At 43.3% G+C, this 19,444-nt stretch overlaps 1 protein-coding gene across 1 annotated transcript in view; it reads right to left on the bottom strand.

Moving 5' to 3' along the window:
• Nucleotides 1–18,363, bottom strand: part of LOC121276499 (catenin delta-2-like) — a 943,152-nt gene extending 924,789 nt beyond the window's left edge. Inside the window, exon 1 of the mRNA XM_041184989.1 lies at nucleotides 18,235–18,363. Within this exon, the coding sequence (XP_041040923.1) occupies nucleotides 18,235–18,363 (129 nt within the window). The remainder of the gene's footprint in view (nucleotides 1–18,234) is intronic.
• Between the last annotated feature and the right edge of the window lie 1,081 nt (nucleotides 18,364–19,444).

The raw sequence follows: 19,444 nt of genomic DNA, 5'->3' as shown, positions 1-19,444 counted from the left end.
GCTTTTGGCTTAAAGCACAACAAATAGCCTGGGACCCCTGTAGTATGTGGTCCACTTTCTGTTTTGCTGGGTGACAGTAAATTCACAAATGTTATGGTTTCCCATGACCCTTACCATCATGGTGAATGTAATATTTCTGGTTTTCAATGTGACAACAGCCGAAAGCTACTCCACAACACTTATGTAAGTGCCCCAGGTAATCCTGAAGGATAAAATCTCAACAATTCAATGTGTGCAAGCTTAGAAGTAACCACCTTTGGAGCTAAATCAGGAATCCAGCCAAGCACAACGTTGCTTTTGGAAGGTGATGTCACATTTTGTTTACATCAATGACAGACTATTATTCAGAGCAATTTTAGATCATGCCTATTTTAAAATAACAGTATGGTGCAATATAGCTTTTTGCTCCTTCAGTGTACAAAAGCCTTTTTCTGCCATCTTTGTGGAGTGTTCTTTGTTTATCCATTACATAATAAGCATTTTGTCTTCATGCTTCCGTTTTCCTTTTATTATTTTGTGTACATGGATATCTTGATGTCTCAAGCCTGATGCTGCTTATGAATCAGCGATATGAACACTGACAGCCTATAATTGTTTACTTTTGTTTTTCAGTGTTATCCCCATGATTCACATTGATTAATATACACTACACCACAATATATATAAAAGAAAAAATGGTTTGTGTTTATAATAACATCTTATTAGAAGCATCTTAAAGTGCTTTCACATGCAATGAATTATTTTTAAGCACAGCGAGGGTTGTTAGGTCAACTGTTACTTTTGCTTCATGTAGATAACATGTCATCTTGAGATCATTGAAACAAAGTCATCCAGTGTCACCCATCCTAGTTGATGCCTTCATCAGTGATGTGTGATCACGAAGAATGGACTTTGATCTATTCCAGGCATTTTTGAAAGTATTGCTGTGCCCCTTTTCATAAAATCTGCTGTGCTATTCCCGGGTCAACCTGGGGATTGGATATGCTCCATTCACCATCTTGAACAATAGACTGATGAGTGGGATGCCCTAACAAGTGAGTGTCCCCAGTTGCAGTATCATGGTTTTGCATGACTCATGAAGGGATTTCAAAGGTATTGATTGGAGTAGAACTCTTGATTCCTATCATCCTATCAGTACTTGGGGGGATCATACCATCAACTTAGTCAGAACCTTGGTAAATTCACTGAGAAGGGACAAAAAATGTTTGTAAACATTTTGTAGACTTCAGGCATTGTTCAGTTGGTAGCACTTTTACCCTTCATTCAGAAGGTTGTGGGTTTAGGCCACACTTCAGGACTTGAGAGCACAAAAATCAAAAAGCTCACAGTCCAGTGCAGTGCTGAAGGGGTGCTGCATTGTCAGAGGTGCCATGTTCTGGATGAGATATTAAATTGAGGCCCTGTCTGCCTTTTCAGATGGGCATAAAAGATCCTAAAGCACCATTTAGAAGAAGAGCAGGAGAGTTAGCCCTGTGGTTCTAGCCAATATTTATCCCTCAATCAACTTCATAAAGAAGATTAAATGATCATTATCATATTGCTGTTTGTGCTGCCAAGTTTCCCACGTTATAACAGTGACTACACTTCAAAAGTATTTAGTTGGCTGCACAGTACTTTGGGCCTTCCTGTGGTCATGAAAGGTGCTATATAAGTGCAAGTCTTTCTTTTCTTTTTTAATCTTTCTTCACAAACAGCAAGATTCCAATGCAAATTATGTTCGCAGCAAGTACAATATTTGTCATCAGCTCTCCTTCACGGATCATATTTCCTAAGTACAGAATATGATAGCTTCCCCTGGCCCATGTGTAAAATGCAAGAACAGGCGGTGGGGTGGATTAGATGGGGCTTGCTTTTTTACTGAGGTCATTCTCATGAGCTACTGGATTAAGCAGTTGCTGATGAATAAGCCTGGCATGGAGCATTGGACCTGGCCATCTAGAAATAACAGTGGCTGGCACAACACAAGCTCCCTCTAAAGGTCATTCCTGCCATACTGAAGGCAGAAGTCCATCATACACCTGATGAGGAGACTCTGAGACTTGGAACAACTGATGGAAGGTGTTACTTGGAGACTGGTTATGAGACAATTCACTCATACATCCATAGAATTTTTTAAAACGTATTTTTTGTTGCAGCAAGGACAGAAATTGGCATTTAGGTTCTAACTTCAACTGGGATTGCCAACTGTGATTAAATGTATCCCTGGAGGTTTCATCACATGACATGCCCCCACGCTCCAGCTATTATCCAGCCAACGCATCCATCCTTGTAACGGACTGCCTTCCTACACCAACTGGAAATCAAAAACACTCATTACCCAATTGACTGTCAGCCAAACAGCCTTTTTTATACCATTTTTAATGTTTTTATATTTGGTAAAGACAAATGTTAAAAGAAAATTTTTAAATAAATGTTAATGTCTCAATGATTTTTCTCCAGGATTGCACACAGAGATATCCTAGAGATTGATCTTCAATTCCTGGAGACTCCAGGCCAATCCTGGAGGGTTGGTAACCCAATCTTCAACTGGTGTAACCACCATTCCAAAGGTGAGACTGTGTGTCCATACTATGGTTAGGAAGATGGTGGTAACACATCCACACTTTTTATGGTTAGTTATGCCACACATCATAGCTCTTGGAACTTACTATCTCCTGGAACCTACTATCCATTCGTGAGGTGCCCCTGGAGCCTGTTGTCCATGTGAGCAGCTCCTGGACTCCACTGCCAAGCTGGAGGGGCTCAAACCTATACGTGTTCATTGCCCACCAACCAATTTGTGATTATTCAATGTGAGGAGGAGGCTGTCTAACAACCAACCAGTGATTATTTTCCTTTGGTGAGAAGGGAAGTGGAATCTCTTTGGGATCAAGGTCGCTCCAGGATCACACAATGACCAGTGACAATGAAGGAACAGCAGTATAGTTCCAAATCTGTATGGTATGTGGTTTGGAGACGAACACTTGTCAATTGAGTTTGCCATGGGCCAGGGACAATGTCATTTTCATACCTATTATTATTTTTGTTTAACTGGATGTCTGACATGTGAAAACACATCACCATATTTAAGGCTTTCTGACCCATGGTGATGCAACATGAGAACCAAGTCAATCCTCTGTGTAGACACAGTATCCAACATCTGAGTCAAGAGGGCTGTAATACTCAAGGGATACTGCTAACAATTGACCAGGCATCCTAGCTCATTAATGAAACCTGGTGGGTTACAGCTAACCTGGAATTCTTTTCACTCTGTCCAGTGTTGGTCACTGTACTACCCTGCAAGCCACTGGCATAATGGGAAGGGTGGTACAGCAGTGGAAGGTTGCCCAGTGCTCTTTACTATTATGCTGCATGGTTTTAACTAATTTGACTCCAGCTGTACTTGCTGTGCACAAAACAATGATAGTGAAAATCTGCACCTAAGCTTTGGTGACATAGGTAAGTGGAGTTTGCACTTCTGGGAAGAGAGTGTACCCTATTTGTTGAGAAAACAGAACATTTTTTGGGTTACTCAATGGTTTGGGTCAGAAAGCCTTAAATATGGTGATGTGTTTTCACATGTCAGACATCCAGTTAAACAAAAATAATAATAGGTATGAAAATGACATTGTCCCTGGCCCATGGCAAACTCAATTGACAACAAGTGTTCATCTCCAAACCACATACCATACAGATTTGGAACTATACCGCTGTTCCTTCATTGTCACTGGTCAAAATCCTGAAACTCCCTCCCTAACATCACTGTGTGCAGTGGTTCAAGAAGGCGGCTTATCACCACTTTCTCAAGGGCAGTTAGGGATGGGCAATAAAAGATGGCCTAACCAGAGATGTTCACATCCTCTGAATGAATAAAAAAAATGATCTCTCTGTGCACTGTTCACAAGAATGAAGGAATACAAACAACAGGGAGATTCTAAAATCTCTTAATCGTATTATGCCACACAAAAACAGAATGATGAAATGAAATCATCCATCTATACTTATACTGTAATGATAATGAGTATTGTGCTGGCAGAGATGTGTTACTAAATTTACTTCCTTTATGAAATCGACCTTATGATGACTCAGTTATGCCTGTGGCTCTTGTGAACCATGGCATTTTTCGTATTTATCAAATAAATCTGGCAGTGCAGTGTACAATATATATTCACTATATATATCACTACTGAGGTGAGGGTTTTTGAAATGGCAATTTTTAAAAATCCTTTCACAGAACATAGGCATCACTGACAAGGGCAGCATTTGCTGCCTATCCCTAACTGCCCTTAAATAAGTAGCTTTCTTGGCAGTGTCAATCACATTACAGTGGATCTGGAGTCACATGTAGGCCAGACCAGGTAAGGATGGGAGATTTCCTTCTCTAAAGAGCATTAGTGAACCAGCTGAGCTTTTACAACAATCAATGATAGTTGTCGTGGTCAATATCACTGAGACTAGCTATTTCGGATTCATTAATCAGCTGTTGTGGTGGGATTTGAACCCATGTCCCCAGACCATTAGCCTGAGTCTCTGGATTACTAGTCCACTGACGTTATCATTACACCACCATTTCTCATCAGGAGACTAATTATTCACAAAGACACTGCTTTAAGGTTTGAGGGGCTGTGTGGTGATGTGGTCAAAGGCGGAGTGGGGGAGAAGGGTAAGGAGGATGTGATAGCAGTTTGCATCTCTTTGCTTGCATGACAACACTGTGGACTGGGTTATCTAACAAATCACCTAAAAGTATAGGTAGAAGGGCTGTCCTCCACTTTCTCCACCACTGGTAAAATGGCATGGATGGTGAGAAGTCAACAGGCACTCCACACCTCACCCACCTTCGCCATTTTATGGGCCGCCATGCCTCTCAGCTCATCCCCAGAGGGCTGGTAAAATGCAGCCCATAGATTTTTAAAAGTGGGCCAACATGCAGGAAACACAAATTGGTTTAATACATGGAATACTCAATATAGAGCCAAGGAAAACTGGTGAGATGGTAGCTGAAGTACTGAATGCAGTTGCAGGCACTGAATCCAAACTTAACAAGATCACTACTCTCAAAATGCATCATAACGCTGTTACCTCACTGCTTGGAAAACCTGAACTGGACAGTTTATAAAGGACAGCATTAATTACAAAAGGCAAAGATAAACCAGCAACTCAAATAGAAATACAATACAGAAGTGTCGACTTTGCATTTCACAATGAGCCCTGTTCTGATGCCAGTTTTTCAAATGGTTCTATTTATTGTAATAAAAACAAAAAAACTGCGGATGCTGGAAATCCAAAACAAAAACAAAATTACCTGGAAAAACTCAGCAGGTCTGGCAGCATCAGCGGAGAAGAAAAGAGTTGACGTTTCAAGTCCTCATGACCCTTCGACAGAACTTGAGTTCGAGTCCAAGAAAGAGTTGAAATATAAGCTGGTTTAAGGTGTGTGTGTGGGGGGCGGAGAAAGAGAGAGAGAGCGGTGGAGTGGGGGTGTGGTTGTAGGGACAAACAAGCAGTGATAGAAGCAGATCATCAAAAGATGTCAACAACAATAGTACAAAAGAACACATAGGTGTTAAAGTTAAAGTTGGAGATATTATCTAAACGAATGTGCTAATTAAGAATGGATGGTAGGGCACTCAAGGTATAGCTCTAGTGGGGGTGGGGAGAGCATAAAAGATGTAAAAAAAAAAAAAAATTTTTTTTTATATACTGGAAATAGGTGGGAAACGGAAAATCTATATAATTTATTGGAAAAAAAAGAAAAGGAAGGGGGAAACAGAAAGGGGGTGGGGATGGGGGAGGGGGCTCACGACCTGAAGTTGTTGAATTCAATATTCAGTCCGGATGGCTGTAAAGTGCCTAGTCGGAAGATGAGGTGTTGTTCCTCCAGTTTGCGTTGGGCTTCACTGGAACAATGCAGCAAGCCAAGGACAGACACGTGGGCAAGAGAGCAGGGTGGAATGTTAAAATGGCAAGCGACAAGGAGGTTTGGGTCATTCTTGCGGACAGACCGCAGGTGTTCTGCAAAGCGGTCGCCCAGTTTACGTTTGGTCTCTCCAATGTAGAGGAGACCACATTGGGAGCAACGAATGCAGTAGACTAAGTTGGGGGAAATGCAAGTGAAATGCTGCTTCACTTGAAAGGAGTGTTTGGGTCCTTGGACGGTGAGGAGAGAGGAAGAGAAGGGGCAGGTGTTGCATCTTCTGCGTGGGCATGGGGTGGTGCCATAGGAGGGGGTTGAGGAGTAGGGGGTGATGGAGGAGTGGACCAGGGAGCGATCCCTACGGAATGCCGATAGGTGGGGTGAAGGGAAGATGCGTTTGGTGGTGGCATCATGCTGGAGTTGGCGGAAATGGCGGAGGATGATCCTTTGAATGCAGAGGCTGGTGGGGTGATAAGTGAGGACAAGGGGGACCCTATCATGTTTCTGGGAGGGAGGAGAAGGCGTGAGGGTGGATGCGCGGGAGATGGGCCGGACACGGTTGAGGGCCCTGTCAACGACCGTGGGTGGAATACCTCGGTTAAGGAAGAAGGAGGACATGTCAGAGGAACTGGTTTTGAAGGTAGCATCATCGGAACAGATGCGACGGAGGTGAAGGAACTGAGAGAATGGGATGGAGTCCTTACAGGAAGCGGGGTATGAGGAGCTGTAGTCGAGATAGCTGTGGGAGTCGGTGGGTTTGTAATGGATATTGGTGGACAGTCTATCACCAGAGATTGAGACAGAGAGGTCAAGGAAGGGAAGGGAAGTGTCAGAAATGGACCACGTGAAAATGATGGAGGGGTGGAGATTGGAAGCAAAATTAATAAATTTTTCCAAGTCCCGACGAGAGCATGAAGCGGCACCGAAGTAATTATCGATGTACCGGAGAAAGAGTTGTGGAAGGGGGCCGGAGTAGGACTGGAACAAGGAATGTTCCACATACCCCATAAAGAGACAGGCATAGCTGGGGCCCATGCGGGTACCCATAGCCACACCTTTTATTTGGAGGAAGTGAGAGGAGTTGAAGGAGAAATTGTTCAGCGTGAGAACAAGTTCAGCCAGACGGAGGAGAGTAGTGGTGGATGGGGATTGTTTGGGCCTCTGTTCAAGGAAGAAGCTAAGGGCCCTCAGACCATCCTGGTGGGTGATGGAGGTGTAGAGGGATTGGAAGTCCATGGTGAAGAGGAGGTGGTTGGGGCCAGGGAACTGGAAATTGTTGATGTGACGTAAGGTGTCAGAGGAATCACGGATGTAGGTGGGAAGGGACTGGACAAGGGGAGAGAGAAGGGAGTCAAGATAACGAGAAATGAGTTCTGTGGGGCAGGAGCAAGCTGAGACGATCGGTCTACCGGGGCAGTTCTGTTTGTGGATTTTGGGTAGGAGATAGAAGCGGGCCGTCCGAAGTAGGGCGACTATCAGGTTGGAAGCTGTGGGAGGGAGATCCCCAGAGGAGATGAGGTCAGTGACAGTCCTGGAAACAATGGCTTGATGTTCAGTGGTGGGGTCATGGTCCAGGGAGAGGTAGGAGGAAGTGTCTGCGAGTTGACGCTCAGCCTCCGCGAGGTAGAGGTCAGTGCGCCAGACAACAACAGCACCACCCTTGTCAGCGGGTTTGATGACAATGTCAGGGTTGGACCTGAGAGAATGGAGTGCAGTAAGTTCAGAGAGAGACAGGTTAGAATGGGTGAGAGGAGCAGAGAAATTGAGACGACTAATGTCGCGCCGACAGTTCTCAATGAAAAGATCAAGAGAAGGTAAGAATCCAGAGGGAGGGGTCCAGGTGGAGGGAGAATATTGGAGATGGGTAAAAGGATCCGTTGAACTGGGAGAGGACTCCTGCCCAAAGAAGTGAGCCCGGAGACGAAGACGGCGGAAGAAGAGTTCAGCATCATGCCCAGCCCGAAATTCATTGAGGTGAGGGCGTAAGGGTATGAAACTAAGTCCTTTGCTGAGCACTGAACGTTCAGCATTGGAGAGGGGAAGGTCAGGGGGTATAGTGAATACATGGCTGGGGTTGGGATTGGAAGATGGGGTGGGGACGGAGGGACAGGCCGGGGTGGAGGGTCCTAGATGGGTGTTGGTGTCGATGAGTTGTTGGAGCTTGCGTTCCTTAGCACTTGAGAGAAAGAGAAAAAGTTTCTTGTTGAGGCGTCGGATGAGCCGAAGGATAAAATGAAACTGGGGGCACGCGCAGCTTTGAAAAAGGGTGCGGCGGAGCTGCTGGAGGGAGAGGTCGAGTGTGTTCATATGGCGGCGCATGGCACTGAGTGTGGATTTCAGAATGTGACAGGAACAGCAGTCCGAGAAATGTTTTATGTCCTGGAGATACCTGTAATCCTGGGTGGGTTCGAAACATGAGGGGTGGAATTTCAGTTGAAATCCACGTGGGGTAAGTCGGAGATGGAGACACCATCTTCAAGGAGGTAGGCATTTCTTGAAGAGCAGTGGCAGTCAATTAAACACAGAGATAAAAACAAAAAAACTCCTTGAAGAAGTTCTGTTCTTTTCTGCGACAAGATTTCCGTATCTCTCTGTTGTCTTGCTCACCTTCCTTGCTTTCCATTTCCCTCCTGGTGTTTGACAAGGTGTTTACTAAAACCCGCTTTCACAGCCACATCTCCTTTCTCAGTGACTGTCTCCATCTCCGACTTACCCCACGTGGATTTCAACTGAAATTCCACCCTTCATGTTTCGAACCCACCCAGGATTACAGGTATCTCCGGGACATAAAACGTTTCTCGGACTGCTGTTCCCATCACCTCATCTTCCGACTAAGCACTTTACAGCCATCCGGACTGAATATTGAATTCAACAACTTCAGGTCGTGAGCCCCCTCTCCCATCCCCACCCCCTTTCTGTTTCCCCCTTCCTTTTCTTTTTTTTCCAATAAATTATATAGATTTTCCATTTCCCACCTATTTCCATTATATAAAAATTTTTTTTTTTTTTACATCTTTTATGCTCTCCCCACCCCCACTAGAGCTATACCTTGAGTGCCCTACCATCCATTCTTAATTAGCACATTCGTTTAGATAATATCACCAACTTTAACTTTAATACCTATGTGTTCTTTTGTACTATTGTTGTTGACATCTTTTGATGATCTGCTTCTATCACTGCTTGTTTGTCCCTACAACCACACCCCCACTCCACCTCTCTCTCTCTCTCTCTCTCCGCCCCCCACACACACACCTTAAAACAGCTTATATTTCAACTCTTTCTTGGACTCGAACTCAAGTTCTGTCGAAGGGTCATGAGGACTCGAAACGTCAACTCTTTTCTTCTCCGCCGATGCTGCCAGACCTGCTGAGTTTTTCCAGGTAATTTTGTTTCTATTTACTGTAATTCAATTTCCCTGTTCTTTTCCCTAATCTTTTTATATTCTTTTGAAAATGCTTATCCCATTCCTGTAAATGATGTACTCTCTGTTTCAATAGTCACTGATGGTAAAGCATTCCATGCTCCAACAACATCATACGTGGAAAAATAATCTTTGAACTTCCCCCTTATTCTAAATGATAATCCTGAGTTTACGCTCCCTAATTAACAATTTGTCAATCTGTGGAAAGGATCCTTCACGGTTCTCCATTCTTAGTTCAAAGTTGTTTCTGGAATTTTTTCCAATAATTCATTTTTACCACTAAATTCATATGACTAGATAACCTTTCTGTATTAAAAAAAGTTCTAAATTGCCGCAAGTCGGTTGTTTTTACCCACACAAAATCTTTCATTGTCTTTAAAGGCTCAGTGACTTTCAGCTTTAATGCTCTTTGTTTCAATGAAAAAGGCTCAAATTTTCCAAACCTGCCTTCCTGTCTATAATCTCTTCTCCCAGGTCTCATTTGAGTGAATTTTCACTGTACTCATTTCATTGTTCAAATATGTCTACTATAATGAGGTGCCTGCAACTGCATTCAATACTTCAGCTACTGTCTCACCAGTTTTCCTTGCCTTTATACTATATTAAACCAATTTGTCTTTCCTACATGTTGGAAAGAAGGTTACCTTTGAAAAACTGTGGGCTGCATTTTGCCAGCCCTTTGGGGATGAGCTGAGAGGCAGGGTGGTCCATAAAATGGTGAAGGAGGGTGAGGTGCCCGTTGTCTTCCCACCAGTCGCGCTATTTTACCAGTGGTGGAGAAAGAGGAGGACAGCCCTCCTACCCAGAGACCAACTGAGCTAATTAAATGGCAAGTTAAGAATCCCTGTCTGCTGCCAATGCCATTTAACAAGTGGTGGGTGGGTCCTCTGCTGCATGGGATGCCTGCCTGGTAAATTCTGGCAGCCTAAAGTGGGCCTGCAGGGGGGGTTGCCCTCCCATTTGGTTGTTCTTAGTCCACAATGGCTTCCCCTGCAGCAATGCGCCAACTGCCCTCATTGCGGCCTGCCTGTCTGGACTGGGCGCTGACTACTCGACATACCGACGTTTTATTATTTCAATGCTAAACGTCAAGATCCATCTCCCTGGACACCCTCAGGGTATGAAGGTCCATAAGCGTCTCAATGTCTCAGGGCTCAAACAGACAGTCATGAGGGAATCTCTTTGAAAAACTCGTGAGTCGCCTGTGTTCAGAGAAAACAAATACTCATTGCATTGAGGATCACTGGGTGACCTTCAGGGCAAAAGCATACTCCATTGCTGGTCAATACTTGGTCAAGAAGCTCACTGATTTTTTTTTTGTCTATATGAGAGCAAGGAACCATCCTGCCAGAATACAAAGATGCCTACATTTTCCAAGTGCATAAGCAGAAAGGAGCTCGCCAATTTTGTGACAATCATAGAGAATCTCACTCCTCTCCATATCACTGGCAAAATCTTTGCCAAAAGCCTACTGAGTTTAGCGCAACAACTTGACAAGGATATGCTGCCAGCTAGTCAGTGTGATTCAGGAAAGGTCAAGGAACCATTGCTATGGAGTTTGCAGTTAGACAGCTCCAGTAGAAATACCAAGAAAATAATATGGACCTCCCACACCATGTTTATTAACCTGACAAGGCCTTTGAGGTAGTCAGCCAAGAGGGCCTTTGTAAGGTAATGGAGAAATTTGGCTGCCCGAGAACTTCATCACAATGGTTCAATAGTTCCATGACGCCATGTTTGGCTGCGTCCTGAATGATGGCGAATCCTTCTGACCCATTCCCAATCAATAATGGAGTGAATAAGGGCTGCGTCCTAGTGTTAACCCTTTTTAGCATGTTTTTCTCCACCATGCTCTCCGATGACCTCCATGATGGTTATCCTGGTACTGAAATCAGATATCGCATGGATGGGAAGCTGCTCAATCTGAGATAATTCAAGGCAAAAGCCAAGGTCTTCAAGGGCATACTTCGTGATTTCCTGTTTGCTGATGACTCTGCACTAGCTGCCGGGTCAGAGCTGGACATGCAGTGTAACATGGACTCGCTCTTCACGACAACTTTGGCCTTATGATTAGCATGAAGAAAATTGAAGTAATGCACCAGCCTGCTCCAGGATAGCCCTATCTCGAGCCCAAGGTTTTCCAACTCCAAGACCTATCCTATTTTCAGCAGGGCCTCTACCAAACACCCCAGATGATGAACATGGTCATCTTCACCGTGAAGGACGAACAAGAGATTTCACATCCTCAATCCCTTGAATATAGTGAATTAAGGGGTGATCTAATTGAAGTGTTTAAGATGGTTAAAAGAATTGATAGGGTAGATAGAGAAAAAAGTATTTCCTCTGGTTGTGGAATTCAGAAGAAGGGAGCATAACCTTAAAATTAGAGCTAGGCTGTTCAAGAGTGACGTCAGCAAAGTACTCCTTCATATAGAGGGCAGCAGAAGTCTGGAACTCTCTCCCCCAAAATGTTGTTGAGGTTATTGAGTTGAAAATTTCAAATTTGAAATTGATAGATTTTTGTAAGGCAGGGGTATTAAGGGTTAGTGAGCCAACACATAAAGATCGAATTAAGATGGAGATCAATAATGATGTATCTGAATGGTAGAACAGGCTTGAGGGGTTGAATGACCTACTCCTATTGCACCTCATCCAGGCCTCCAATATTGAGGAACTGGTCAATACTGTAGACAATGCATTAACTCTCCCCTTATGCGATTGGTTTCCAAATCAAATAATCTGGTCCACTTTTTCTCAGCTATTCACCGTCCATCCTTAGCTAGTGGTCTAACACGGGTGGTAATCTAGCTGAGCAGATTGGAGGCACTTTGAAATCAATGGAATAAAAATCAAGCAAAAGTTGGGCAGTTTGTTCCCACCAGAAAATTGACCAGGAAGTAAAGATGGTGGGCGGAATTTTCTGTGCCCACTGGCATCAGGCATCATGGCGGGTGTGAGTGGACAATAGGGTGGGAAGGCCAAAAATTGGTTTCACGATGTCGTGAAACCAGTTTGCAATCGTCCGCTGTGCCCAACAATGGCGGGCCGCATTTCCTGCCACCGCATGTCGGGAGCTTCATTTTAATACATGTGCATCTGATTATAAAACCAGCTCGCTGGTATCATCCCCCCATGCTGGATCATTTCAGCATGTTGGCATGATTGTATGTTGATGTGTTCCACAAATGAACAACTAAGCGACATAGACTTGGTGAGCTGCAGTTCACTCAGGACTTTGAGGCTTGTTTCCCTACCTTGCTTCGGGCAGCACTCATGGTCATCAGCGCCAGGCTGTGCAGGCAGCACCACATCACTTTTAGGGAGGCCCACGGACAGGTTTCTACTTACGAGACCACTTGTGAGGTGAGGGTAGCTTTTCAATGGCTGCAGGGCTAGGTTTTGCTTGGGGAAGCGGGGCAAGTGGCCTCAGGCAAGGGAAGAGGCTGCAGGACTACTGGTGAAGAGTCATATCCCGGGGTATGTGTGGGGATACATGTTGATCTGTGCAAGTGGCCTCAAGAGGGTGAGGGCTGAGGAGGCAACCTCCAGAGGAGATGAGGCCAGATGGTGATGTGAGGTTGTGTGAGAGAGAGTGAGTGGTGATGTCCCTTGAGCTGGTAGTGAGTGAGATGCCAGTGAATATGTGATGGGCTTGTGAGTGTGCAAGTTTAGAGTGATGAGATGATTGCCTTACCCCGACAGCATGGATGATATCATTCATCCTCTTTCCTTGCTGGATGATGAAGCTCTTCTGTGCAGCGTTGGCACTAACCACCTCTGCCACTGCCTCCCAAGTCGGAGTGGTGACACTGACAGGCCTCCTGCAGCCAAAGCAGGGGTAAAAGATGTCGCAGCGGGCTCCAACGGTGTCCATAAGGCGTCACAGGGATGCATCACTGAATTGAGAGGCTGCTGTCTTCTTGCCTTTCAGGGCCATGTCTTCTGTACAGCAGTCCTGGGCTGCAAGCGCGGCTGCACTTTAAATCTGGAAGTTGGCATGAGGAAGCAGCGAGGCAACGAGGTGGTGGGTTAATTGGAGGCTGCCCGCCAGTGAAAAGGCATGTTTCCCTGGAATGCATGATTAATGGGGCGGGATTGGGATGATACGGCGTGAAATACCACCATTGCAGCCAGCAGGTAAAACATTCCAGCCCACTAATGCACTTAGTGCAAATCTGGGATGATTCCTCCCAGTATCATAGTGGTAATGTCAGTAGACCAGTAATCCAGGTGCCCAGGCTAATCCCTTGCAGACATGGGTTCAAATTCCATCATGACAGCTGCTGGATTTTAAATTCAATTAATAGAGCCTAGAATTGAAAACTAGTCTCAGTAATGATAAGCATGAAACCATCATCAATTACTGTGAAAACCCATCTGTTTCACTAAGGCCCTTTAGGGAAAGAAATCTGCCGTCCTCACCTGGTCTGGCCTACATGTGACTCCAGATCCACAGCAATGTGTGGTTGACTTTTAACTGCCCTCTGAAATGACCTGGCAAGCCACTCAGTTCAAGGACAGTTAGGGATGGGAAACAAATATTGGCCTTGCCAACGATGCCTACGCCCTATGAAAGAATAAAAATTTACCCCGGTTTAAAACATTCACGGTTCCCAACATGTAGTTCTAATTTAAAAAAAATAAAAATACAGCTTCCATAGTTTTTTTAAATCATGAGCAGACTGGTGTATACCTCCAGCATATAAATAATGGCCACCTGGATGAAGTACTCCAGATCAGCAATTATCAATGCCACCATGCCCTAGCAAGAAGTCAAAATCTCCAGCAGAGTATGGAAAGTGAGAAAAAAGGATAGATTTAATTTGTCAGAGGGAAATGTAACTTTTCCTGACTTGTACATCGTGTGATTGTGGGCTGTTCTTTCCTCAGCCACTGAGAGAACAGGCACTGACGAATTGTTCTTTCATGAACATGGTGCATTAGATTGCGGAATTTTCACACTTCCTTTCCAGTCTCCAGTAATTCTTATATAACTTCACCAAAGCCTAGCGTGCAGCCGATGAAACACAGGAGCTGTCAGTACTTGTTCCAATAAACACTCATCCTGTCATTTAATTCAAAAGACCTCCAAACGATGCTGTAAGCAGGCGACAGCCATGGGGCTTCCAGCTATAACACTGAGCAAAGTTAACACCGTTGCAAGCAGGGATGGACACAAGATACAACAATAAAACACTGGAAATATTTATTACTAATGTATACTGAAACTCATGCATGCTTGTCAGAACCGCCAAGAGATTTTTTTTTTAAACTCAGGCACATTCATGTGAGGGAATCAACTGCTGTGAGAACATTAACATTATTCTTCAGATTTACCAGGTTATTGAATGATTTAATGAATTCATCATAATGGGCTTTATTTATTGATGCATTGTAAGAATACTAAATTCTAACCCCATCCAGATTTATTCATGATTAAAAGGGGGTAAAGAAATTGCAGAAGGCGATTACCTGCAGATTACCTTTTGAATACATTGTAGAGATTGAGCCTGACCACCAATTATTAGAAAAACATTTCAATCCACTGAGAGAAAGGAATTGACAGAAACATTTTCATTCAGAGATTTTCATGATCTCAAGACAATCCAAAGGGTACAACAGCCTATGAAGCGTTTTTAAAACAACATAGGTAATACAGCAGCCAATTTGTGCACAGCCAGGTCAATCAGCAACGTAATAGTGAACAGATAATTTGCTTGTACACATGATGTTTAAGGGAAAAATGTTGTCCAGGTCAATGGGGCGAACAGTTCCATGAGATCTTTTATGAAATCTTATATGACTTCAGGCCTCATCCAAAACACAGCAAGGTAAAAGGAAACGGGGGAAGAGAGGAGAAAAAGTGGCAGGGAACTCAAAGCGTGGGCAATTTAGGCAGTCAGGAGTCATGTGACAAGGTGATTCAGGACTCAACCCACTGGTTCATGGCTGATGAAGCAGTCACAAGGTTGGCCTGAGGTTGATATAAGAAAGGTTACACTCCTGCATCACAGAAGGCACTGCATCATTCCCACAAGAAAACTAAAGTGTAAAAGGTGATGGCTGATGTGACACCGGCAGCTGCTGGTTGTCACCCAAGTCTGGATGGTCAGAATGAAACGCACAGTACAACTTTGTCACTGCCTCCCTAAATTGGAATCACCCTATACAGATTTTGCCAGATAAATTTAGGCACATGTGCTGCTGACGATGTTTGTTGGTCAGAGAATATTGGCAAGTGAAAACAGTTTGCCTGTACTCCTTTCCTCCATTACACTTTTTTTCTCTGAGAAACATAAAAATTGTAAAAATTTCTGTCAGAGGCCAAACTTGTGCTACTAAGCCAGATATGACCTCTTCAAAACGAATGATTACAAAAATAATATGAATAGAAATAAGTAATCTGATGGATCTGTGTTAAGTGTCCTTTGCCTGTCTCAATGGTAAGATGGACCTTGCCTGTATCATTGATAAAGAAGGACCTTGCCTGTCTCAGTCATAGGAGGGGAACCTGTAAACGTGGGAAGCATGGAGCGCAGGGTTGCTGAATTAGGCAGGAACCAAAATTTCCATTTCCCAACAGTGGGTTGAGATACAGAGATTAAGTCAGCGGCATGTTTGTGACGTGTTGAGCCTCATGCCATCCCGTGGCAAGTTCCTAGTCGCAATACATTTGCATTCCATGAATACTCATTTACATAAAATTTTTAAAAATTATATCTTACCTTCGAGGTAAAGTCAGCGGCGCCCGAGAATCTCATGGCACACAGTTCACATTCGTTTAACGGTGGTGTGCAACAGCCAGATTTGTGCAGTTGTGTCTGAAGTCAGCAGTTTTCCTTGCTTAACTCTATAGCACAAGGGAGGGGAGCAGGAGACTGGCAGCTTGCATGGAGGCTTGGGTCCGGCAAGGGTGAAATCAAGGTGTTAGGAGGTCATGGAGTGGGGTTGGGGCATGCAGGAGTGGAAGAGGGAAGGGCCTAACATCCTGGGTGTGGTACTTCCATATTTACATCATGTTGGCAACTGTTGTGCTACTTATAGTTTCCAAGTTGGTGCCACTCCTCAAAGAGCATGCAGTATATTTAATTTTAAATCTATTCTGAGTTGTAATTCATTTTCACAAAGGATTCTGCTATTCTTTGACACTGTTTAATCAACGGTGATCTTTTAAAGAAGATTACACTGATCACTTCCTCACAGTAGAGATAAAACGCTAAGAATAAAAATAAAGTACAAGAGTCCAATGAAATTTCATCCAGTAATGATTCTGTCACCAGTCATCACCATGTTGTGCCATTTTTCTTTCTTATTAAACTGCTGTTGCATTCTGTATGCCATCCCTTTGGCCAGTCAATAGAACTATATATTATTGCAGTCTGCCTGTGCTGTAATTACAGATACTGTCACTTACATGTCCTTACCCTCAGAATTCTGCAACTCATCAGTCCAACACAGTGACGATGTAGCAATCCCTTCTAAGTTTCAATGCACTGCATGCAATTAAACCCTTCACTCCTAGCAGTAACACAGCAATAAACATACCTGGGTATTATTTCAAAGAAAACACAACTTGGTCAGCTTTATCAACTAAGTAACAGACAGTTTTCTTTAGCAGCTGTGACAAATATTTGGCAATGCAAATGTATGTTGACATAAGGCAAAAAGAAATGCCTTCATTTATTGGGGAGTATCTATTCTACCGTGCTGCGTGAAATGATAGACCCTGTAAAATAGACAATGGCAAATTTGACCAGGTTGATTTTTGGGGAACAAAATGAGCACAACAGGAATTATGCCTCACAATGCACATTAATCGTGTCTTAAACCCAGATACACCACCCTGAGGCATCTGTAAATTTTGGTGTGAAAGAAACAGTTGACAAAATTTTCATGATGTCGTATAGAACCGATTAATCCACTTTTCCGATAAGGCAATACAAAAGCATGCGGGAAATAGAAAATAAAAATGGCATTCACTTACTTCTTTTCAAAAAAAGAGCAGATCCTTGAAGTATACAAAATGGAGACTCACATTCAAACACAAATAATAATGAATCAGAAAATTGGTTTTCAAAAATTTCATCTCAGCTAAATATGCACTTTTTCCAAGGACATGCTGTACTGGAAGAATCTGATAATCTCAGGAGGTTTTATTTGCATTTGTTTTAAAACAAAAGTAACAATTTTAGTAAGAAGCGTTGCAATATAAATTTGTCCCCGTATGGGTTTCATCAAAAAGAAATGCCTTCATTTATTGGGGACTATATTGTACTATAGCATTTCCAATGCAAATTCTAACAAGAATTTTTTTCACACTGACACATTTCAAAACACAGTAAATGATTTCTCCATCACATAAAAGTGGCTCAGTAACTTATTCAGGGTTGCCAACTCTGGTTGAATGCATTCCTGGAGGCCTTCTGTCTCCAACTGTCTCACCCCAAGCTCCCATCATTAGTCACCCAAAATGTCCACACCCATGATGCTCTATCTTCCCACTTCAATTGTAAGATCTGATTGAGCAATGTTTGACTGAGTCAACCAGCCTTTTCCCCGCATCTCTAATTTTTTTATAACTAATAAAACAGAAGTGTTCAAAGACAGTGAAATAAAAAAATAATAAGGTGCCTACGATTTTTCTCCTGGTTCCTCAATGCAGTGTCCTGAAGATAATTTTCAAGTCCTGTAGACGACAGGACAATCCTGGAGGATTGGCAGCCCTAACAAATTCAGTGCCAGTACAACAGAAATACTTTAAGGGTTTTTGCAACAGACAGCTTTCTTTTGAGTTTGGGATTCTCATAGTGTTTTCTTCTTCCCTTCCCCTGATGAAAAGCACACACACGAACACACACAGTTACAGTTTTGCGCTCAGCATGATACATGTTTAGGAAGGTTTAACATGGGTACCTACCTGTTCTTTGACTGAAGCCAGAATGGCAGAAGTGGTCTCTGGCTCAGAACCATCTCCATTGGAAGCAGTCAGCATGGGGCTCAGCAAGCTATTTTTTTCAGATACAGATGGCTGGTCTGGAACTGGCATAACTCCTGCATATTTTGGAAAAGAGTTGTGTGAGGAAGGGAAAAGAAACAAAAAACATTATGTTAAGATAACAGGCATGTGCCTCCATGGATACATAGAATTTAATAGCACAGAAACAGGATACTTGGCTTGACATGTCTATGCCAGTGTTTATGCTCTCCAGAACCTTCATCCCAGCCAGCTGCAGCCTATCATAAAATCCTCCTATTCCTTTCGCCGTCATGTAATTTATAGTTTCCCCTTATTTCTTGGACTCCCTCACAAGTGATGTACACCTACCCTGTAAAACTTCCCACAATTTTAAAAGTCTCTATCAGGTCATCTTTCAGCCTTCTGTTTTCTAGAGAAAACAGCCTCTCAGCTTGTTCAACTTTTCCTAACAGTTGGACCATCTCAGATTTGGTATTATTCTTGTAAATCTTTTTTGCAGCTTCTCCAATGCCTCTATATATCTTTCTTTCTAACACCAACTCGCATCATGGAATTCGAACTTCTACAAATAGGAATCGGGCCAGGCAACAGTATAAATTTCATCAAATTTCTACTTTAGCTCTTTAGCTCTGAAGAAGTCATACGGACTCAAAACGTTCACTCTGTTTCTCTCCCCACAGATGCTGTCAGACATGTTGAGTTTTCCAGCATTTTCTGTTTTTGTTTCAGATTTCCCGCATCCGCTGTTTTGCTTTCACCAGCTGGTTTAAGTCTGCATCAAGTTGAAACCTAATGGTTAAAAGATCAAAGCTCCTAACTCAGCACTTTGTGTCAAAAGATTAGCAATCTATTAAATTTGCTTGGTACAGATGAGTTTAATCAGCTCTCATTCAAGATACTAGCAGATCTGAGGTTGTGTGTTCCAGCTCTGACTGATGCCATATTTACATTTCTTGTTGAATGATCTGGAGCAGGACTGATATTAATAGGGAGCAGGACTGATGTTAATAGGGAAGGCTGGGTGATCCGGAGCAGGACTGATGTTAATAGGGAGCAGGACTGATGTTAATAGGGAAGACTGGGTGATCCAGAGCAGGACTGATGTTACTAGGGAGCGGGACTGATGTTAATAGGGAAGGCTGGGTGATCC

Source organism: Carcharodon carcharias, chromosome 3 (assembly GCF_017639515.1).
Source record: "Carcharodon carcharias isolate sCarCar2 chromosome 3, sCarCar2.pri, whole genome shotgun sequence".
NCBI lineage: Eukaryota > Metazoa > Chordata > Chondrichthyes > Lamniformes > Lamnidae > Carcharodon > Carcharodon carcharias.
This window is presented reverse-complemented; position numbering and strand designations above follow the sequence as displayed.